The 23,837-nt window shown below is 49.9% G+C and overlaps 2 protein-coding genes across 2 annotated transcripts in view; both read left to right on the top strand.

Annotated features, from left to right (window-relative positions):
* Window positions 1-782: 782 nt before the first annotated feature.
* The window catches only part of RADIL (Rap associating with DIL domain), a 54,599-nt gene continuing 31,544 nt past the window's right edge, over window positions 783-23,837 (top strand). The window contains exon 1 of the mRNA XM_065892736.1: window positions 783-1,317. Within this exon, the coding sequence (XP_065748808.1) occupies window positions 783-1,317 (535 nt within the window). The remainder of the gene's footprint in view (window positions 1,318-23,837) is intronic.
* On the top strand, window positions 10,600-12,505 carry PAPOLB (poly(A) polymerase beta). Its single transcript, XM_065892600.1, is given in 2 exon segments — window positions 10,600-12,468; window positions 12,470-12,505. Coding segments are annotated over 2 exon segments (1,905 nt in total).

Genomic DNA, 23,837 nt, shown 5'->3' with positions numbered 1-23,837 from the left:
GTGCATTCCAGCCGTGCCTCCACTGCTTCTGGAAGGGCCCTTTTGTGTGCATTGTGGTCATGTGTCCGTTCTAGTGCCGCCGTCCCAGGGAAGTGGCTCCTCCGAGCCAGGACCAGTCATCCGGGAGCAGCATCCTGGGGGGCGGGTGTTTTGAAGGCCCGGTCGCTTACTGCCCTGCTCGTGTGGCTGCCACCTGGCCTGACTGCCTAGTTCCATTGCTGTTTGTGATGAATTTTCTGTAGCATAGGCTGTGGTGCGGGGGAGGTGGAGTTTAGGAAGACACGGCCTTGTGCGCTCAGAGTTGTGCGATGGGATAGATGGGGGCTGACTCAGATGAGGCCGGGCAACCCCACCGGGACTCTACCCTGAGAGCACCACCCAGCCCCACCCCGGCCGGCCCTGTTTCTTGGCAGCTTGCTGCGCGGAGCGCGTGGTGCCCAGGCTTCTCGTGTCTTGGCTTTGGGTGACCTCACCGTGCTTCCTAGTAATGGCTTGCCTTGAAGGGCATTTCAGCCCCTTCAAACCTGCTTTGTCCCCTGCGGTCCCGCCGGCTTCGTCTGTATCCTCACTGTTGGACCCGGCCGAGGTGCTGTGTCCGCGGCTTCTGCTGGGGCGCCGGGCCCTAGACGGCCGGTCCAGTCTGTTGATGTTCCCCCGAGCCTCGTGGGCTCCTGTCGCTCTGCTGGTCGGTGGTAACCCGCCTTTCGTTTTCTCCCAGGACGCGGCCTTTTCCCTGCCGTTGGCCAGAGCCCTCAGTGCTCGTCCGTGAAGACGGGCCCACCATGTTCTATGGGACCCACTTTATCATGTCCCCACCTGCCAAGAGCAAGCTGAAGCGGCAGGGCCAGCTGCTGTCCAGCGTGCTGTCCCGGACGCTGAGCTACAAGTACCGTGACCTGGACACCACCTGCTCCAGCCTGGGCACCAGCGACGACCCGGCCGAGCTCTCCACCCAGCTCTCGGCCCCTGGGGTCCTGAAGGTGTTCGGGGACAGCGTGTGCACGGGCACCCACTACAAGAGCGTCCTGGCCACCGGCACGTCCAGCGCCCGGGAGCTGGTGAAGGAGGCCCTGGAGCGCTACGCCCTGAGCCCCGAGCGTGCCGGCCAGTACGTGCTGTGCGACGTGGTGGGCCAGGCCGGCGACTCCGGGCGGCAGTGGCAGGCCGAGGGCTTCCGGGTGTTCGGCGACAACGAGAAGCCCCTCCTGATCCAGGAGTTATGGAAACCCCGAGAAGGCTTGTCCCGGAGGTTTGAGCTGAGAAAGAGGTCAGAGATGGAGGAGCTGGCAGCCAGAGACGTGGACACCGTGACGGCAGGTGAGGAGGGGCGGCGAGAAGGCGCGGGGCGGCCGCGCTCCGGGAAGCACCGGGAAGGTGTGTTTGTCGAGGACAGTGGGCCTCTGCCGCGGTGGCGCTTGGGGACTGACTCTTCTCCCCGCTCTGCGGGGCTGTCTTGGCGGTGCGGTTTGTTTACACTGCAGGGCGCCTGCTGGTGGTCGTTCCGCGCTCCTCACGGCGTCTTGCAGTGCCGTGGGGTGACTTCTGCTTTCAGTTGAAGGTGGCCGTCCAGGGGTCTGGCATGCCTGTCATTGGCCGCAGAGAGGACCTTGTCCCGTGCAGGCGGCACACGCGGTGCAAAAAGCCCCTCAGTGCCCGAGGCGCCGGGGCAATCTCAGGGGCAAGCGGACGCGAAGGCGGTGGAGGAAGCGGGTCTCTGGAGCTGCGGTGCGTTGGGGGCGCGCCGGGGCAGTGGAGGTCGTGCTGGGAGCAGCGCTGAGTCCCTGCCCGGGGCCGGGGCGCTCCGGGCCCTGCGGGATGCTGCTCTGTGTCTGGCTTCTATTCACTTGGCGGAAAGAAGCTCATTATCTTAATAGGGAAGCGCCATAAAACATGGGTTTTTTTCAAATGCCCACAGACTCTTAAGTGTATCTCAGGTCATGTCTGGCTTTGGTGGCTTCACACGAGCAAGTGCGCTGGTCTTACATGTGGCCCAGAGCAGAGGGCGTTCAGTGGCCTCAGGAGACCTGTCACTCGGTCTCACGGTGCTGCGGGCTCGAGGGGCTTGAGCTCTGATGTTTTGTGTGTGTCCCCAGGTGTCGCGAATGCTCATGTCCTCCGGTTCTCCTCTGGTGCGAAACCCACCTCGTGCCTTTGGGGTGTGAAGATGAGGGTGTGGCAGGCCGGGGCCTGACGGGGCCACTGCGGTTGGCGGTGGGCTCTCGGCGGCCCTTCTGGCCTCAGTCTTGTGATCTGGAGGATCCAGTGATCCGAGGGCTGGTGCAGTGGTGTGTGCAGAGCTCTCTGCTCGGCCGTGCGTCCTGACCGCCTCCTGCACGCGGTTTTCCCGTGCGCTCACATGCAGGGGTGGACCAAGGGCGGGTTTGGGGTCCCTCTGATGGTGGGGGGGTGGAGTGTTTTATCACCGATGTTGTGCAGAGTTGCAGGCATGGGGGATAAGGAAAAACTGACCAATGAGTAGCTGATGTTACTGGGGTGTTTTTTTGTTTGTTTGGGTTTTTTTTTTTAACTATTTGAAAAAAATTAATCTTATTGAAGATAGTTGATTTACAATGTTGTGTTATTGTTTTTAACTCTCCTTGGACAAGCGCCTGAACGCCCCACCCACAGGCCCGGGCAGGGGTTTGGATTTCGTCCTGACACCGCCTCGCTGTTCTCCGGAGGCCTGGTCCCTTCCCCTCCGCACTCTTGGAGGCCTGTAAGGGGCTGCGTCACGTGGGTGGAGAGGGCGGGTGTTCAGCTCATGGTCACTGTCCTGCCCAGTGTTTTCTCTGCTGAATGGAGAGCAAAGAGCACGTGGGCCGGGCCAGCCCTGCCTGTCCTGCGGGTCGCTGTGCCTCGGGTCCCGGGTGGGCCCTGGAAGGCCTGCTCTGTGTCACGTGGGTGATAGCTCTGGCCGGGGGGGTGGGGGGAGCAGGGCGACCACGAGGCTAGACGCAATCAGGCTTTGTTCTCCTGTTCACAGACCCCTTTTAGACCTGTTCCTTTTACGTTCGTCCAGGCAGAAGAAGGCCCACAACATATTCAACTTGGTGGTGGCTTTGCGAAACCTTTCAGAGAAAGAGTCTATTGAAGCGGGCGGGTCTCACTGACACACTTCTCTGGGCTGGAAGTGGGTTGTGTTACCTGCCTGGGGCAGGCTTTCCGGGCCCCAGGGAGTTGGCCTTCCTGGCCGGCCTCTGACTTGGGTGTGGCCTGGGTGCTCTGTGCCTCCTGTCCCCTTCGCCGGCTACCGAGACGCAGAGCCCGAGACGCAGAGCCCGGCACTGGGGACCCTGCCGTCGGGCCCGCCCCCTCCAGCCCTGCTCCACAGGTTGCCGGCGGAGCTTCCCCAGAGCCCGGGACCTTTGCATTAGGGTCTGTCTGAGGATCCTGGTGATACAAGGATGCACACACATGCTCTCCCACTCACGCGCGTGGACACACACTCACGCTCTGCATTGTTCCCGTGTAAAGAATCCGCTGCGGCCCCTCCCGATCTGCAGATGCCCCCTCACCTCCTAGCGCACCCCCAAGGTCCCAGACCCCCTGCCTCCTCACGCCGGTGGGAACCACAGAGAGACTTGAAGGAGGAGTGGAGGGTGTTGGTGTCGGGTGGGTGCCAGCTGCCTTACGTTGATGATGAGAAGGAATCTCCAGCCCCTCTGGCTGCTTCCCCCCCCCTCCCCCGCCGGCGGCTCCCGCCCACGTTCCTGACACCTGTGGTCTTGTCTCCAGGGAAGGGGGCTCCCTACCTCCTGGACGGCCTGCCTGCGATGAGCCCCAGATGCTGCTGGCGCCCCGAGCGGCCTGAGCGTCGCTGTGAGGTGGCATCGGCTGCGGTGAGCTCGGCGGTGTCCACGGGGTGGGGGGTTTACTGTTGAGGAAGATGGGGACCCAGCGTGGAGCAGGCTCCAGGCACCCTGATTCCCTTCTTCCTTCCCCGAGAACGGGTGACGTTGTCCCCGTTCCCCTGGCAAAGTGTGCAAAAGGAAGGGACCGCCTGTGCGGGCACGCGTGCGTGCACGTGAACGTGAACAAGTGCCGGCCGCCCCAGGCTTCAGGTTACTGAGCGGTCACAGTGATATTCATCGTTCCCGGATCGTTCCCACGCCAGAAGACCCACCCCGTGTCGGTGAGCTGGGGCTCGCTGATTTCACGTTAAAAGCCCACTGCGAGCGTCCTCTAGGCTCTCGGGGCTGGGAGCCCACCGCAGGCGCCCTTGGGTGAACTGGGATAGGCCCCAGCAGGGCAGGTGGCAGAAGTGGCTGTACCAGGCACTTCCCGAGGTCACTGAAGGAAGAATCCACCCGGTTCCCCTGAACCGTTTGGACCGTGGTTTTGCGCCCGTGGTAATGCGCTCAGGCACTTTCGGCGTTTGTTTTCTATAAATATCGCCTTTCCCAGCTGCCAGCTTCTCAGTGGTCTCCAGAGGATCAGAATATCCCGAGCGAGCCCCGGGGCCAGCGGCGGGCGGGGGCGGGGCTGCGGAGCCCACCGCGTGTTCCCAGAGGGCTGGCTTGTGGGGCCCGTGCGGGGCGGGCTCTGGTGCCCGAGATAAAGACAGTAATCACTTCTCCCTCTGGGGAGGGAGGGCGGGCCATGTGGTTTTTGTCAGCGGCTGGGGAAGGGCGAGAGGGCAGGGTTTATTTGTGTTCCCAGGATGGACGAGAGCTTGTAAACTGGATTCTCAGCCTCAGTCCCGTCGACACCTTGGGCCTGCAGTTCCTCGCTGTAGGGGACCGCCCTGTGCCTTGTAGGACGTTTAGCCGCATCCCAGGCCCGGCCCGCTAGATGCACGCGGCACCCCTACCAGTCGTGACAGCCACAGCCGCCTCTGGGCCTTGCTGAGTGTCCTGGGGGCAAGCTCGCCCTTGGGTGGGAACCACCGATTTGGACCCGGTGGCCTGGACCCTTTGGAGGAACTCAGTCTGTTGGGCACGCCCTGCGCCTCCCATAGGGGCCCGGTGGCCTTGTGCCCCGGGACCTGGACCGTCAGCCCGGGCTGGCTGTCATGGGGGCGCCGTCTGAGGGACTTGGGTGCCTTGAGGAGGGGAAGTGCGAGCTTCTTTCTGTGCCAGTGGACGCCTTCCTGGGTGGCCTACCCCGGCCCGCAGAGGCTGACCTTCTCCCGATGCTGGAAGGCAGGGCCTCCTTGGCTCTCGGTGCCCTCTTCCGAGGAGACAAGGTTAGAGGGTTTCTAAAAGCCACCGAGGCTTGAGGTTCTCTCTGCAGGGACATCTCTGCATCAGCACTGGGCTTGTCACAAATTGCCCTTCAATGTCTGTGTGGTCTGGCATACAGTAGGTGCTCATTAAACGCCTGTTTAAGGGTGGATGCAAATTAGAAGAGCAAGCTCCTCTGTGAGTTTTGGCTTCCGGGTGCATCCAAGACTCCAGGGTTGGAATTGGTTTTCTTTGCGGGGGGGTGGGGGTGGGGGGCGGGGTGGGGGGAGGCAGGTGGGAGTGGCGTGCAGACGGCATGGCTGCCCACTAGTGCAGGTGGGGGCTTGAGTGAGGAGTGCACTGCTCTGACGCCGACAGCGTGACCTGCCAGCCTCCCTACTCTTCCAAGGCCGGCTGGAGCGGTGGCAGGTGTGTCGTCTGAGTGCCTGACTTTGGGTGTGTTTGCCGTCATCCACAGACGGGCAGGTGGGCCTGAGCCCCGACTAAACAGGGACGTTCCGGCGCCTCGCGAAGCCTCTGCTGTCTCTATCTGCTGGTTGTGCGCCGCGGATTCTGTCCCCTTGAGTCCCCCGACCTCTCTGTGCTGTTTTCTTTGGATGTTTTTCTCCTCCCGCCACGAATCTGATTTTTAATAACACTTAGGATGAACAAGGCGGTCTGGATTCTCTTCTTTTATTGAAGAGTAGCTGCCTGTTGAGTGAGGCTTCCTCTGAGCATATTCTCAGTGATGCAGTCATTGAGGGAAATGTTTATTTTATGTAGTTTGGGGGAAACAAAACAATGCCCAACTTTTTCCATCAGTCTAAAACCAGAAAACTATTTGAACTTAAAAGACATTTTTGAGGACTTTCAATTTAAAGAGAACATAAAGTTGAATGGTTAGCTGCTAATAGCCAGTTTCATAAAAAAAAAAAAAAATTCATAGTTTTCAGTTTCGCGTAGAAGCGCGGTGTCGGAAGGAGGCCTAGCAGCCCTGTTCTCCCGAGCCTGGTGTTGCCCACCTGGGGCCTGGCTGGCAGCACCCTGTCCTCCCTCGGGAGACTTCTGGCCAAGGAACCTCCAGAGGCTCAGTGCTAAACACAGGGGGAGATCAGAACTGGCGTAAAATGTTTGAAAGACACAAAACATAATAGGAATTGGCCAAAGTATGGCCAGGGTGGACACTGCAGGGAAGGAAAAGTCAGGTTGGATCCTTATTCCAAATGCATCAAAAACCTACAAGTCAGAGGTAAAGTTATACAGCCAAAAGAAAGATTTCATAAATAAGGCCTCAAAGATGCAAACCATAGGGGGAAAGGTAGATGAATTTGACTGTATCAAAGTTGAAGCTTTGTTTTTAACTAAGAACATTCTACAGCTAAGATTTAGCTCTACCCATGGTGCTGCATGTAAATCCAGCTCCTTGCTTTTTCCTGAGACATAGTTTCCCGTCACTTGCATATATCCCATTATCCATTCTAATCATGGGCTCTCAGGTTGCATCCGGCTCCTTCGTACTACAGACAGTGGCATGATGACCCTCTCGAGGGCCTGTGCAGAGTTCTCTGGGGGGTCATCTCCAGGGAATGGACTTTCTGGATTCTAGATATGTCTGTTTCATTTCTTAGTAAGCACTGTGGGACGGCAGCTTCTCCAGAAAGGCTGCCACGACACTGGCGTGCTTTCTTGTGTGGCCCTTCCACGTCCTTAAGCATTGGGTATGAGCCCCCGACCCTCGAAAATCTCCCCTGGGAATATGTTAAAATCAAAAGGAGCTGCAGGAGAGTGAGGTGCTGGAGTCACGCAGCCAGAGAAACTCCCTGCAGCCGACGGACGCGGGCAGCGTGCACCAAGTCGTGAAGTGATTTCCCCAGAGTCACGGTGCGTGGCTTTGAAACTGTCCCTCTACCTAAACTGAAACTCAAGAGATGGGTCTTTTGGGTATTGATTAGCCAGTGATTTGAAGGCGAAAGAATTGTCTTTGTTGTGCTTATTCGTTTATTTATTTGTCAGCAGATATTTGTTGAGTGCTGCTATGGTAGGTACTTGATCACGTACTGATCAAGTATATAGCAGCTGACAAATAGATCTTGTTCTCATGGCGCTAAGGGGCTACAGTGGCAAATAAAGACAAAGAAACAACCACTCGAAAAACGGAGACTTACAAATTGTGATATGTTCTATGAAAGAAAAGTACAGGTGCTAATTCAGCAGGGAGGTTAGGGAAATTCTCTGTGAGGAGATGAAATTTAAGCCAGTCTCAAAGTTGACAAAACGAAGCAGGTGAAGAATAGTAGACAGTAAGTGGGGCAGGAAGAGCTTTCCGGGCAGAGGGAACAGCATTGTGCAAAGGCCCAGAGAGGAGAGAGAATGAAATAAATGCAAGGCACCGAAAGGCGATGTGGCTGGACGGTGGGGGAGATTGTGGGAGGTGAAGCTGGTGAGACGGTCGGGGGTTGTTAGGTATTTTGGGCTTTAGACTAATGAGAGGCCACTGAAGGGGTTAAAAGACCACTGTGGCTACTGGGTAAAAAGTACTTTGAAAAGTCAGTAATAGATTAATTTATTGTAGGAGTCTAGGTGAAAATTGATGGTAGCTTGGACTAGAGTTATGGGGAAGCAGGTAGAGAGAAGTTGATGAATCCCAAACGTGTTCTGGAGGTAGAATCATCGATATTTGTAAATGCACTAGATGTTGAAGACGAGAAAGAGTGGGGGGTGTGTCCAGAATGACTCCCAGGTTTCTGATATGAGCAGTTGGGTGGATGGAGACGCCATTTACCAAAGTGGTGACCACCGAGAGAGAAACAAGTTATGGAGGGAAGAGTAAGAGTTCCCTTTAGACTGTCGAGTTTGAGACATCCAAACGGAGGTGGCACATGGGATGTCAGATGATATGGATCTGGAGCTCGGAAGAGTAAACTTACATTAAGCTGTTAATAGGTGATATTTAAGCTGTGAAAACTGATAGATGACCCGGTAGTAAATATATATGCAATGAGAAGAGTTGAGGGCTTAATATGGAAACTGGAAGAACTCCAACTGTAGAGGCAAAGTAATGGAGGAACAAATGAGACCCAGGGGAGGCCAGAGCTGTACAAGACAACAGAAGGGTGTGGTGCCGTGGAGGCCAATGTGAGGCTACTGTAGGTCAAAAAAGGTGCAGGGGGCTTCCCTGGTGGCGCAGCGGTTGGGAGTCCGCCTGCCGATGCAGGGGACGCGGGTTCGTGCCCCGGTCTGGGAAGATCCCACGTGCTGCGGAGCGGCTGGGCCCGTGAACCGTGGCCGCTGAGCCTGCGCGTCCGGAGCCTGTGCTCCGCCACGAGAGAGGCCACAGCAGTGAGAGGCCCGCGTACCGAAAAAAAAAAAAAGGTGCAGGCCATTGGATGGAGCGACCCGGAGGTCACCAAATACCTTACTGGTAGCTGTGCCGTTGGAATGTTAAGCATGCAGAACTGTGTTGAAATAGGTTGAGAAATTGGTACTGGCAATACGTGGATTAATTATTCCAGAAGATCTTTCTGTGTAAAGTACCTGGAAGTGCCGGCTGAGCTATAACAGTTCTCCCTGTAGACGCACGGCTGAATATCCCCCCACGCAAAGTAATCCCTAAGGGTGAAAAAACACAACGAAACAAAATGAGGCCCTTGAAACGTTAGGATCTCAGCTGATTATGAAGCTACAATTGCCCCACAGGCTCTTGCCAGTCTTTATAACCAAGAAATTTAAGTTTAATAGCTGTCCAAGAAAGAGACACAGAGCCTCGGGACCTTAGGAAGTAGAAAGTTGGGACTGAGACCCTCACATACATTGGGAAACTGTAAAGGGTGACACATTGAATGAAAAGACAGAATAGGAAGAATCTGCTACCTGGTAAAAGGAGATGACAAAGAGCTACTATCTCTCTTGACCTGGGCCCTGGGTGGGAAAAACTACTCATTCCTAGAATTGAAAATCACCTTTCCTCTCAGGCGTTTGGGGTTCGAAATTGCACTACTTAAGTGATCTGGATAATCACTGGATAAGAAATTAAATTACTGTGTACGTAATTGGATAGTGTACAAGGACATCGGACAGAAACAAAGTAAATCCTCTTTGGAAGGACATCTACACAGGCATCCCAAGCCCGGCCAGAGACGAGCTAACAATCCAAAATTACGAGACACTTGAAGTGATGCTTCTTGAAAAGAGTCAGTAGAAAACAAACTGTAGAATCAGGTTCTCAAGAACTTAGGAATTGGAACCATTAGATATAAAATATTGAGTATTTTTAAAATGTTTAATGAAATAAAAGGTAGAAAGAAAACAGGAAAGAACAGAATGTCATCCCAAAAGGCAAGGAAGATTTGGAAAAGAACAAGATAATGCTTTTAGTAATAAAAATGCAAGTTTGTAAATGGTTACTTCAACGATGGCTTAAACAGCAGACTAAATATAACTGAAGAGAATTAGAGGACGAGGTAGACCTGGCATCACGCAGACAGAAACGTGGGTTGAGAGACACGGGGAACGGGATGAGAAGGTCTGTCACATGTCCACGTGAAGAGGATCAAGAGAATGGGGTGAGGACATACTCCACGGACACACCTGAGAGTCACCCGGGAGCACGGGATGAAAAGCAGCAGTCTTCCGATTCAGGAATCACAGTGCTTCCTCTGTAAGATAAACGAAAAGTTTACCCCTTGCTGCCTAGTGGTGATACTGCAGGACACTTCAGAGATTTTTACAGTCGCCGAGAAGAAAAGACAGGCGAGCAGCAGGCTCCCCACCCGGAACCGCAGAAACCAGAGGTCAGCCGATGGGGCCTTCAGAGCTGGAGAGAACAGGACTGAGAACCCAGAGTTGCGGTCCTGGCTGCCCCACCACCCAGGCGCCGGGCCACGGAGGATGCCACGGAGCTGCTTCCCACCAACGGACCCTGCCATAGAGGGATTCCAGAGGATGGGCCAGAGGGCAGAGGCCACCTGAAGATGCCACTGGAGAGGAAGGAGACCCGGGGTGTAGAGAATGGCGAGCAAGGAGTTGGACGGTAGGTCTGGGCAAACGTCTGAAACAGTTATAACAGGGCCGAACCCCGGGGCGCAGCCGTGCCGGCCCCCACCGGCCAGAAGCCACGGCGGCGACCTGGAAACTACAGCCCCCGTGAGGCTTTGCGCGCGCGCATGCGCCGTGGCATGCGTGACACGCGTGGCGCGCGGCCTGCGTGGCGCGCGGCGTGGCGTGCGTGGGCGTTCTAGAACGCAGCAGCTAGGGCTCCGGCGCCATGTTGGGGCCGAGGGGACGGCGGAGAGGCGCTTGAAGCGGCGGGAGCGGAGCGGGAGCGGGTCGGACCTGGGCTGGTAGGAGCCCCGCCCCTCCCGCCTCAGCGGATCATGACCCGGGCGGCCGCGGAGGTCGCGGTGGCGGGGGACGGGGCGTGGCGGGGCCAGCGCTAGAGATGATGCCGTTTCCGGTGACCACCCCGGGATCACAACAGACCCCGCCGCCGCCCAAGCACTATGGCGTCTCCTCCCCCATCAGTTTAGCACCCCCCAGGGAGACTGACTGCATACTTACCCAGAAATTAATTGAAACCCTGAAGCCCTTTGGGGTTTTTGAAGAGGAAGAGGAACTACAGCGCAGGATTTTAATTTTGGAGAAATTAAATAACCTGGTAAAGGAATGGATACGAGAAATCAGTGAAAGCAAGAGTCTTCCACAAGCTGTAATAGAAAACGTTGGAGGGAAGATCTTTACATTCGGTTCTTATAGATTAGGGGTGCATACGAAAGGTGCCGATATCGACGCGTTGTGCGTGGCACCAAGACATGTTGATCGAAGCGATTTTTTCACCTCCTTCTATGGTAAATTGAAACTACATGAAGAAGTAAAGGATTTAAGGGCTGTTGAAGAGGCATTTGTACCAGTTATCAAACTGTGTTTTGATGGGATAGAGATTGATATTTTGTTTGCAAGATTAGCACTGCAGACTATTCCGGAAGATTTGGACCTAAGAGATGACAGTCTGCTTAAAAATTTAGATATTAGGTGCATAAGAAGTCTTAATGGTTGCCGGGTAACTGATGAGATTTTACATCTAGTACCAAACATTGACAACTTCAGATTAACTCTGAGAGCCATCAAGTTGTGGGCCAAATGCCACAATATCTATTCCAATATATTAGGTTTCCTAGGAGGTGTTTCCTGGGCGATGCTAGTAGCAAGAACTTGCCAGCTTTATCCAAACGCGATAGCAGCAACTCTTGTACGTAAATTTTTCTTGGTGTTTTCTGAATGGGAATGGCCAAATCCAGTGCTACTGAAAGAGCCTGAAGAACGGAACCTTAATTTGCCTGTCTGGGACCCAAGAGTAAATCCCAGCGATAGGTACCATCTCATGCCTATAATTACACCAGCGTACCCGCAGCAGAACTCCACGTACAACGTGTCTGTTTCAACAAGGATGGTCATGATTGAGGAGTTTAAGCAAGGGCTTGCTATCACGCATGAGATTTTGCTGAGTAAGGCAGAGTGGTCCAAACTTTTTGAAGCTCCCAGCTTCTTTCAGAAGTACAAGCATTATATTGTACTTCTAGCAAGTGCGCCCACAGAAAAACAGCATCTAGAATGGGTGGGCCTGGTGGAATCGAAAATCCGCATCCTGGTTGGAAGCTTGGAGAAGAATGAATTTATTACACTGGCTCACGTGAATCCTCAGTCGTTTCCAGCACCCGAGGAGAATCCTGGCGGCGAAGAACTTCGTACGATGTGGGTGATTGGGTTAGTGTTAAAAAAGCCAGAGAACTCTGACATTCTCAGTATTGATCTCACCTATGACATCCAGTCTTTCACAGATACAGTTTACAGGCAAGCGGTAAATAGTAAGATGTTTGAGATGGATATGAAAATTGCTGCAATGCATTTGAGAAGAAAGGAACTTCATCAACTACTACCTAGTCACGTGCTTCAGAAAAAGAAAACACACTCGATGGAAGGTGTCAGATGGACAGCTTTGGATGACGGCAGCCTCGACTTGTCTGTAGGCAGTGAAGGCAGCACGTCTGTGTCTTCACTTCCTGGCTCTATGAAGACTGGCCCAGTGACTGGCAGCACTCAGGGCAGAAGCATGCCTGCCCCGGCTATGATGGCAGCATCTGTGACCAGCGTACAGGTTCCTGAAGTTTCCTTACAACAAGCAAATCCCAGCGACAGCCCGGGGGGCACGTCCAGCGGAAGCATCCCTCAGACTGCCCCACAACCAACTATTTCTCCACCGCCGAAGCCCATGGTCACCAGAGTTGTTTCCTCAACACCTCTGGTCAGCCATCCACCCAGGCCTTCAGGGAGCACAGCAGCAAACATAGCTAACCCTATCATAGGAGTCTAGAGGACATTGTCACGTCACAAAGAAGAAAGGACCAAGGAAACCAAAACAGAAGAGGAACGGTCTCATAAAGAGACAGGTGCGACTCAGTTGGAAACTATTCAGACAGCAGCTTCTCTGTTGGCCTCATGGGGAACATCCAGTGCAGACCTTCTCAGTACCCCTGCGCTCCCTGCAAATTTATTCCTGTTATCAAGAATTCAGTAAAACAGATTGAACTGAGAAAAACAATCTCAAGGGTCTGTAAACAGCATCTGCCAGCTCAGCCTGCCGTCTTCAAATGCTAAAGGAGGAGGACGAAGGGTACCAGACTAGACGTGGTTCAGAATAGCTTTGTTAGGCTTATTTGATGACTTCCTTTATTGGGCTTATCCTAATCAGAAGTCCAGGTTAGTATGTGAAGCCAGAAGTACTGTTAATTAACGTGTCAGATTATTTATGTGTCAGCCACAGTTAAACGCTAACTATTTCAAAGGACTCCTGCCCTTAAAGAGGAAGAAGAGAGAAAAAAACCCTCCAGCTGTGTTTGTACCCATGACTGACATTGGGACTGGATTGGTGTTTGATGCATTGTTGGGGCAAGTTTGCAGTACAAACTAGTATCAGAATTCCATGCTGGTGATGCACTTTATATTTTTATTAGACAGTAGAACAAATTTTAGATTTTTCAGCTTGATGAATTTCAGATTTTTCCTGAATGATGTTCTTCATTATTAATCTTCAGATTGGTTACCATTGTGCAGTGATGTAGTGCACTTCAGAAAAAGCACAAAGGACGTCTAGTTCTGTCCCTGTGAGATAGCTGTAACCCTTTAAAATGAAATGTCAACTCTTAGGGTGTATATTTGGCATTGAAACAGTAATTAGTAAGTGTTTGGTTTTGATGGGACGGGATCAAGAAATGATTGGTTTTATCTGAAGAACTGTTTCAGAGTGCATACAATCAGCCATCAAACAGCAGATACTGTCTTGAGCTAACAAAGCTCCATATTCTCTTGTCCTTAATCATTTGCCCTAAAAGAAAAAAAGCTTTTTGTGTCCCCTGCCCCCGCCGCCTTCTCTTTGCTTGTGTGCACAAGGTATGCCTGTATATCGTTTCACAGAAAACTCAGTATGCTAGTATTTTCTTAACCATGATGTGAAACCAACAGTCCTGTGGCCACATGGCTAATATTTTAGTAAAGCTTTACTGAAAGTAATTCCTGTGAAGCATGTTGTCCATCTTGGATGGCCATTTGGTCTCCACCACATAAGAGAAGATTTGTATACTCCGCAGAATACCTGCTTATAGTAAAGTTAATTTCTAATTTAAACGTGTAAGCAAAAAAGCATTTTCTCCAGAATTTTAAACCAATTTTTATTTGTAAATGACTTCCTAAAATTCATCAGTAAAATTTACATGTAGAAACATCAGAAATTTCTAGCAAGCGCTTGACATCTAGTCAGCTTTCTACTCTTTTGTTTTATCCTGCAAAAGATTCGAAATAATAACCTTTCTTTAAAAAAAAAAAGCTCATAATTAGCAGCAGAACATTCATGTTTCTCAGCAGTTGTAGGTGAATGAAAACAGTCTTTCTTAATCTGGACACAGCAAACCTAACAGGTTTTCCAAATAGCCAAATAGGGGATTCTTCCTATCCCCCAACAGTGTTCCTTTCTACCACGTGTGCGTTTTTCATGTTAAACTACAGCTTCATAAACCCTTTCCCTATCCTTTTAAATAATTTCCCCCAAAGTTGGAATATAGTCATTTCTGTTGTGCTGGGCAGTAATTGAGACTTTCTGTTCACCATGACTTTCTGACGCCTAATACACGGTGTTCCCACTACCCGTGCAGTCCCCTTCCACCGCGATAAAATCAGGTGACGTGTGTACAGTACCTGTGTATTTTGAATAGCTATTGTGTCCTTGAAATTGCCACGCACAGATTTAGTCTTGTCATTTTGTTCACACATTGGCGAAAAATTAGTTTATTAAATGTTTCGTGTAACTGTACTTGTTTTACCAAGCTGGGAAGTTGGAGCTTTTCAATTCTAGTTTTCGTTACCTGAATATCAGACTACTTTTTTCATATGGTGTGTATAGTATCTCACGACTGGAGTTTGCTTTGTTTTATAGTATCTGTACTCCTTGTATTTTTCAAGCACTATTTTGAAAACAGATGATGTCTTTCTCCATTAAAAGACACAATAAAAGTAAGCAAGAAAGAAGCAAGCAGAGGGGTTTAAATCTGATGGTAACGGTTCAGATGTTCTAACTGTTGTTCTGGTGGGTAAAGTCACCGATGAACGTTTCGACTTACTTGAAGTCTAGACTTCATGTTATAATAGGGAAAAAATATGAAAAGGTTAAAACTTCATATCACTAGTGGTACAAAAAAAATGGAGTCAAAAAATCTTAATCCAAAAGAAGGCAGGAAAGAGGTTGGGGGCGGGGGGAGGTGGGAAGCATAGAGAAAATGGTGTAGAAAGAAAATACAATCTAAGGTGGTGGAAATGAAACGAAATATATCTGTCACTGTATACGTAATAAATGGACTAAGCTTCCTGAGTAGAATTTGGAGATTGTCAAGAGTCCATGGAAAAACTAAGCCCAGCTGTAATGCTATTTATTTATGAGAGACACACCCAAAACGTAAGACATAAAGAATGGAAAAAAGGCCAATGGAAAGCTGTTACAGTAACAATGTCATCCAAACATTTCAAAGCAAAAATAATTACTAGGGACAAAAGGGACCACTGAATTAATGAGAGAAGAAATAGTGCGGCAGGAAAGGGGACCAATTTAACTTTTTTTGCACCGAGTAAAATAACCTCAACATAAAGCAGAGATTAACCGAAATTGCCAAAAGTATCATTGTCACAGAAGATTTTTAAACGACTCTTTTCATTAATTGATACTAAGCAGACAAGTAGAAGGGAAACAGTTTTGGACACAACAACAGTGCTTGGCAGACTTTTCCTGTAAAGGGCCAGATAGGAAATATTTTCAGCTTTGTGAGGCTATACAAACTCTGCCTTTGTAGAGTGAAAGCAGCCCTGGACAGTATGTGAACAGATGGCCAGGGCTGGATTTGTCACCCATTCCCCCCGGCTGGCATTCGTCGTCCCTGATCTACTGGGCATTTGTTATAGAAACTTCCACTCAACAATTAGAAAATGCATGTTATTCTCGAGCACTTGGACATGTAAAAAAAAAAAAAAAAATAACCTCATGCTAGATCCAGAAAGGAAGACTCGACATAGTTCAAGTTATCTGATTCACAGAACGTGTTCTCTGACTGCAGAACAGTAAGTTAGGAGCAATGACAAACAGCACAGAGAAGAATTTCCTAAAGAAGATGCAAAAAAGCTCACACCGTGAAGAGACTGATGGACAGAATCTCTTAATTGTATTGAGTAATGAACAGTGAAAATTGAAAAACAGGCTGTAAGCAGGGAGATTTCATAATACGTAAAACAAATGATTACTCTCCAGGCTGTATTAAGGAGGAAGAAAAAAAGTCTATTTGAAAAGATGAAACAACCCAATAAACTGGCAGAAGAGATGCGTAGGTATTTCACCGAAGAGGAACTAAGAATGGACAGTAAACGTGGAAAGGTGCTCAGTCTTGTTAGTGAGGAAAATGGGATTTAAGGCCACAGAGCCAGTTTTCTTTTACAAGAATGAAGCCTAACAATATCCAGGTTTGGCGAGGAGGCGGGGGGAGTACGCGCTGTCTCGTCCCGTCAGGAGAAGGTGACTGTTGTCTAGTGTGGCCGACGTGCCCGCACCCTGTGCTCCGTTCCTTCTGCCCTGGGGGCTCCACTCCCACGCTGTGGGGCACTGGTGGGTTTAACCTTCCCAGTCTCTTTGTCCCTCGAGGTGGCCAGAGTTTGTGGGCCACCGCCGCAGCCGTGTCCGTGAACCCTACACACCCTCCAGTTTACCTCCAGCGTGCCATGGGGATGCCATGGTTTCCCGCATGTACCACGGTATCAGAAAAGTCAGGAAGCACTTTCCTAGAAAGACCGTCCCACGGGTCACCAGGAGACGAGCAGGGGAGTGTTTGCGGCAGCGTTTTGTAATAGCCTGAAGCTCGAAATGACCCACGTACCCTAAACGGGGAGTGGAGAGCGTGTGTTCCCGCAGCAGACAACGTAAAGCTGTGAGATTAAATGGACCAGAGCTTCGTGCATCGAGGTAGGTGTGTCTCATAATGTTGAGGGGAAAGAGACAATCACAGAAAAATGCACAGTGTGGCACAATCTACATAAGGTTTACAAAACAGGGCAGTATAATTTAGGGTGACAAAAATGTGAGGCATAACTGTAAAGGAAAAACAAGGGAATGTGAAATAAAATTCGGAATAGCAAGGGCGAGAGGTGGGGAGAAGCAGGGGAGGTGCAGCTAGCTGCAAGAAGGCAGACTGGAAATGTTCTGCTTTTTGCAGGTGGGGTGGTGGAGGAAATGGTGTTCATTTTATTATCAGTCTCAGTTGTAAATGCTTTCGTGTGTGCGTGTGCGTGTGTGTGTGTGTGAAGTATTTTGTAATCAAGAAACCAACATCAAAGTGATATCTTAAAGACCTCCTTATGGGTTAGGAAATTGCATTTGGCCAGATAACAATTACTGAACTCCATACAGGGTGATTTTCTTTCACATTACAGGGGGAGTAAGTTCAGGGCTGATGGGGGAGCTTTCCTGGTCCCCAGGGACCCAGGCTTCTGCACTTTCAGCCCCACCACTGTAGTCCATGTCTTCCATCCTCAAGGTCACCTCAAGGTACAGGATGGTGGCGGGACCGCTGCCATCATAGCCATCATATCTTCATTTAAGGCAGGAAGAAAGAAGGAAGGGGGGAAGGCCAAAGGTGTCCCTGCAGACTGTGTCCTCCTCCTGTGGAGCTTTCCTGGAAGTCCCTAGAAGATGACATTCCCTCGTCTTTCGCTGACTGGAACTTAGTCACAAGGCCCTGCCTACCTGTGAGGGAGACCGGAAGTTGTAGTTTGTATCAGCTGGTTACACGACCACCATTCCCCACCATTATGCGATGGGAGAAGGAGAGGATGGGTGTCGGAAGGCAGTGATAGAGCGAATTACACAGAACTCATACGTTTCCACATTCAAATGCTCCCAAATAAGTCAGGATCAAAAAAGCCACTTTAATGGGAAGTAGAACTGAACAGTAATGAAAATGCAACTTGTGGGATGCAGCCAATGTGGCATTTAGAAGAGGAGGGTTATGGCTTTAAATGCTTACCCTAGAAACGAATAAAGGCTGGCAGCTGGTGAGGTGTGTGCCTACAGAACCAGGTTAAAAAGGATGTACATTCAGCGAGAGAAGAAAGGAAATAATACAGAGCAGAAAATAAAGACGAAATAAACATGCAGTGCAGAGGATCAACAAACTGAAGAGTAGGTTCCTTGAAAAGACTAATAAAATGGTCAAAACCGGGAAGATTGTGAGGAAAACTAAAGATGGCACACAAGCAATCTTAGGAATTTAAAAGGGTATATAGCTACAAATACGGTGGGTTTTTTTTTTTTTTCATTTTCATTTAAAGGATCTTATAGATAGCTTTATGGCAGTAAATTTGAAAACTTAGACGAAATGGACAATCTCGTCGGAAAAGATAACCTACCCAGACTCACTGAAGGATAGAAAACCTGAATGGATTTATAACCTTGAAAAGAGGTGGCATGAATAGTTTGAAAATGTCCCCACCAAAACCAAAGTAAAATCACAAAAACATAAGACCTAGAAGGTTGTACAGGCCAATTCTTACTGATATTCGGTGACAAGATTATTCCAGTATTTTACATCAGACTATTCCAGAAAACGGAAAAAGAAGAAACATTTTTGATAACAAATCTCACCTTCACATAAACCAGAGAAAGGGAACATGATAAAGAAAAGTTATGAGCCAAATTCACTTATGAATATTGATTATGAAAACTAAAACCAAACCAGAAAGGTGTATAAAAACCATCATGACCAAGTTTGATGAATCTCTGGAATGCCGAGATGATTTAACATGTGAGATGTCGGCTGGCATGTTGATGCTGGTTGTTGGCAGGAGGCCTCAGCTCTCCGTAGGGCTGTCCGAGTGTCCTCACAGCATGGCGGCTGACTTAACCCCAGCACGTGATCTGAGAGAGCCAGGCACAAGCCGCAGTGTCTTGCATGACGTGACCACGGAAGTCACACCGCCACTTCCGCCATGTCTTTGTGATTAAACGGGCCCTATTCACGGTGGCAGGAGACTACAAAAGGGCTCGAAAAGCAGGAGGTCACTAGGGGCCAACTTGGAGACTGACTTGCTCATTGATCAACAGGAAAAATGGGTCCATTTTAATATATTACAATGGAATACCGTACAGCACTGAAAACGAATGAGCTGGAGATACACATAGCAAGTGGGTGTGTTCATATTGTATGATACCATTTCATCAGTTTTTTTTAAAATTTCAAGTTAAATATATTTTTCAGAGATATTTACTATGTATGTATATAATATCTTGGCCATACTTAACACATGGAAAAAAATATAAATCTGCACATGGGAGTTATGACCCCAAATCGGCATAGCTGTTATTTCTGGATAGGAGAGAGAAGGCTCAGCCATATCTAGAATGTGCTTTATTTCTTCAGGCTGCAGTGGGTGCATTATTTTTGTTCTTCATACCCTTCTGGGTGCCTGAAATGTTTCCTGCTTATACAGAAGGGTGAATAGGAGAAAAGAGAGGAAGCCTGTGTGTAGACAACTTTCCCTCAAAGTTTGGCTGACAAGGCAGAATTCAGTTCTTTGGGGTTGTAGGACCGAAATCTCCATGCTTTGTTTCCTTTCTTCTTCTTGCTAGCTGTGGACCAGAGCCCACTCTCAGCTCCTTTTCCTGTAGCCCCTCCCATCGGAGCAGGGGGAACCCCTTGTTCAGACCCCTTTCTTCTGTGACCAGCTGGAGAACACTCTCTGCTTTGAAGTCACTCACATGATTAGGTTGGGCCCACTGGATAATCTCTGTATCTTAAGATCAACTGCTCAGTTACCTTAATTATACCGGCAGAATCTCTCTTGCCCATGTACTTCATCACGGGAGTAACCGTAGGGGCAGAGATCATGGGGTCACCTTAGAATTCTCCCACCGTGACCTTCCATAGTTTTTCTGTGCTCCAGATGCTCCTGTACAGATCCGTGTAAACATGTACACATGCAAACTTTTAGTCAGTTTTTTTAAACTATTTTTTTAAAATTTCATTTTATCTTTGGCTGTGTTGGGTCTTCGTTGCTTGCACGCAGGCTTTCTCTAGTTGCGGTGAGCGGGGGCTGCTCTTCGTTGCGGTGCACATGCTTCTCATTGCGGTGGCTTCTCTTGCTGTGGAGCACGGGCTCTAGGCGCGGGGGCTTCAGTAGTTGTGGTGTATGGGCTCAGTAGTTGCAGTGGGGGAGGCTCTAGAGCGCAGGCTCAGTAGTTGTGGCCCACGGGCTTAGTTGCCTCGTGACATGTGGGATCTTCCCGGAGCAGGGATCGAACCCGCGTCCCCTGCATCGGCAGGCGGATTCTTAACCACAGCGCGACCAGGGAAGTCCCAGTTAGTATTATTTTAAAATGGGATCACATACTTAGTTTTCTGTATCTTTTCTTAACAAACTCCTTTTGAAAATCTCCGCACATCATCTGTTATCATTCTAATTCATTCATTCTAGGGCTTATGGAATATTCCATGGTGTGGTCAGAGCACTGTGTATATTTGGGGGTCATTAAGAACAATTTTGCAATACATAGTCCTGTATATACCGTATTTCACCACATAAAAGATGTTACTGCTTGTAAGATCACCATATCTGCTTACCACTAACATAAAAAATCGTACAAGTTAAACGAGGACACAATGCCTTACTATTATTACTTGGGGTTCCTAGTTTTGTACTTACCTAAAGAGCTCTAATACACCTGAGGAGTTATTTAAACATGGACTTTAATCTGTAGTGGTTCTGTGTACATGCACACACAAAAAGATACATAGGAGGGAAATAAATTCAAAGTCTTCTTTTCGACTCGAGCTGTCACTGGGCACGTTTCCATACGGTGCCCTTCTCTGTGCCCTCAAGAATATTGCTGGTGCCGCATTTCTTGAAAGTGCTCCACTGTTATCCCTGGGATTTTCTCTTAAGCTGTTGGCCCAAAATTCTGCAAGTGTGCACATGACAACCAGAGCTCATTCATTCTTCAAATGGCCCTTAAATGGCTGAAATATTGAAGAATCTCACCCCCCAGGAACAATAGCCAGGTTCTCACGTGACAGCTGCTGCCCGGGACGCTCCACAAGAACGCAGGATGCGTTCAGAGATGTTAAAATGTGCAAAAAAGTGTGTCTAGGAAATACATACCATAAGTGCGTGCATTCATTCATTCATTCGCTTAGGAGGTTGAAAAGTATGTACGTTTAAAAACTTACTTTTGGGCTTCCCTGGTGGCGCAGTGGTTGAGAGTCCGCCTGCCGATGCAGGGGACACGGGTTCGTGCCCCGGTTCAGGAAGATCCCACATGCCGCGGAGCGGCTGGGCCCGTGAGCCATGGCCGCTGAGCCTGCGTGTCCGGAGCCTGTGATCCGCAACGGGAGAGGCCACAACAGTGAGAGGCCCGCGTACCGCAAAAAAAAAAACCAAAACTTACTCTCACCAGTTATATATACGTGCACAGTTAAAGCGCGGGGCTTCTCACTGCTGATTAGAAATAACAGAACAAAGCAAAAAAGCTGAAGCAGCAGGTCTCTGCACTAGCCTTCCCTCTTCCCAATTTGCCCTGCCCAGAGGGAACCAGTTTCAGTTATGAGCTGTTCCTTATTTGGCATTTAATTCCACAGCTTAAAGTAACACATTTATCCCACTACTGCTTGGTTTTTACATTTTGAGCCTGATCTGGTGACTCCTTCCATGAAGATGAAAATTCAGCTCTGTTCACCACCCCTCTTTGAAAACATCAGCTTCCCTCGCCCTGTCCTCTCAGGACAGTTGTAAATTTGTTTAGATTAGTAATCAGTGTTTACATTTTTAGGACCAGAGACAGCTTTTTACAACTGAGGCCTGGTGTACACAAAGATTACCTTTCCTTCTAGTCCAGCTTCCAGTCTCTTTGGAATTAATTGTTGGTATTATTTGCCCTTTTTCTTGGTACTTTTCACGAATTCAGCATTCCTCCATCCTCTGCCAGTATCTCTTTTCAAGATGCTCAGGTGTGTGGCTGGTTTTATCCAGTTTGGGCGCCTTCCGCCTGCTCAGGTCGGGCCGGTTGCTCTCGAGCCCGCTTTCAGCCGTCCTCACCCTGGTGTCTCTGCAGAGGAGACCCCCGTCTCTGCTCCCTTTTCCCTGGTTCTCGCTTTACACCTGGTTTACGTGGACCAGCTTCTCCCGTGGCCTCCTGGGAAAGTGTCCATGAGAGGTGAAGTTGCTTGAAAAACCTTTGCTCCACCTTAATGCTCGATTAATAGCTTAGCTGGGCGTAGAGCTTTAGATGAAAATACTTTTCTCTCCTAGAATTTTGGAGGCCTCAGTCCATTCCTTTCAGCTCCCAGTGCCTCCGGGAGAGGCTGGGGCGTGTTGGGACTCTCACTCCTTTGGACTTAATCTCTCTCTCCTCCCTCTGGAGACGCAGGTAATTTCTTCACGCTGCCTAATTCTGCAGACTCACAGTGTGTGTCCTGGTTGGGGTGTGTTTGCACCCTTTCTGCTAGACTTTTGTTTTTTTATGTGAAAAGTGATGGTTGTGTCTGTTACCGTATTTGTTTATAACGACCATATTCTCTTAACGTATTAAGGTTATTAAAATTTGCTGTTTGCGTATTTTGACCCCTTATGCGTTTTTAAATTTTTGGCCGTGTTCGGTCTTCGTTGCAGTGCGCGGGGCTTCTCATTGCGGTTTGGCTTCTCGTTGCGGAGCGTGGACTCTAGGCACGCAGGCTTCAGTAGCTGTGGCACGTGGGCTCAGTAGTTGTGGCGCGCGGGCTTAGTTGCTCTGCGGCATGTGGGATCTTCCCGGACCAGGGCTCGAACCAGTGTCTCCTGCATTGGCAGGCGGATTCTTAACCACTGTGCCACCAGGGAAGTCCCCCCTTATGCGTTTTTAACCTCTACTGTGTGTCAGACTTTTAAGCTAAAAACGCATGCTCTTCAGTTCTGAAAAATCACATCCCTCCTTGGATCGTTCCTTCTGGTTCGTCTGTTATCCAGGTCCTGCGTCTCCTGGACTGACGTGTTTTCCGGGTCTTTTCTCTCCTAGTTTCTCTTGTCTTCTTGCCCAGTTTTCAAAGCGGTTTCCATGGCTGTCTCTTCCATCCTGCACGAGCGTAGGGATTTCGCTGCAGGGCGGTGGGGCGTCGGGCATCCTCGGGATGCAGCCTCCTGGGCAGGGAGGCTCCTCGCTCTGGGCGAGAGACAGGGGGTGCTGACCTTCGCGACAAAGCTGGTCCTCCAGGTGGACCCGGGAAGGGACATCGGCGGCCCCTCCCATGTGGGTCCTGAGGCCTGCGAGCAGGGGCGCCGGGTGGGCTGGTGTCGCTCGGTTTACCAGGATCCTCTCCCAGGGAGGGCTCGAGGCTTCTCTGGGGAGTCACACGGGGCCTTTGGTTTCAGCTAAAGAAAATTCCTGCTTCTGCCACACTGCTCTCTCGTTGGCATGGTTCTGGAAGGCTCTATTTCCATCTGTGACTGGCTAACAAATGGTCTAAGCATTTTATCTCCTCAGTTACCCATTACCTTAATTAGCTTATTAGTTCCTTCTAGAGAGGGCTGCTCTTCCCTGATTAAGGCCCGAATTGGCAGGAGAAGGTCCAAGTCTTACCATGGAAATAATCCTCCTTGGTACTTGAAAATGTGACTTCCCCCCACTTAAGAAAATAAGACATATTCATTATTGAAAATTTGGAAAATAAGGGGAAGTATTAGGTAGAGAGTAAAAACCACCTGTAAAGTCACCGCCTAGAGAGAATTGCTTTCAACATTTTGGTGCCTTTCATTCTTTTCTTACTGTTGCATTACTTTTCTTACATAATTTAAATCAACCTGTGTACATAGTTATATATTCTTTTTTTTTTTGGGGGGGTACGCGGGCCTCTCACCGCTGTGGTCTCTCCCGTTGCGGAGCACAGGCTCCAGACGCGCAGGCTCAGCGGCCATGGCTCACGGGCCCAGCCGCTCCGCGGCATGTGGGATCTTCCCAGACCAGGGCACGAACCCGCGTCCCCTGCATCGGCAGGCGGACTCTCAACCACTGCGCCACCAGGGAAGCCCTAAAGCCTGACTTTTAAAATGGAAATAAAATTCACGTAACAT

This window comes from Phocoena phocoena, chromosome 15, assembly GCF_963924675.1.
Source record: "Phocoena phocoena chromosome 15, mPhoPho1.1, whole genome shotgun sequence".
In the NCBI taxonomy this organism is placed as follows: domain Eukaryota; kingdom Metazoa; phylum Chordata; class Mammalia; order Artiodactyla; family Phocoenidae; genus Phocoena; species Phocoena phocoena.
This window is presented reverse-complemented; position numbering and strand designations above follow the sequence as displayed.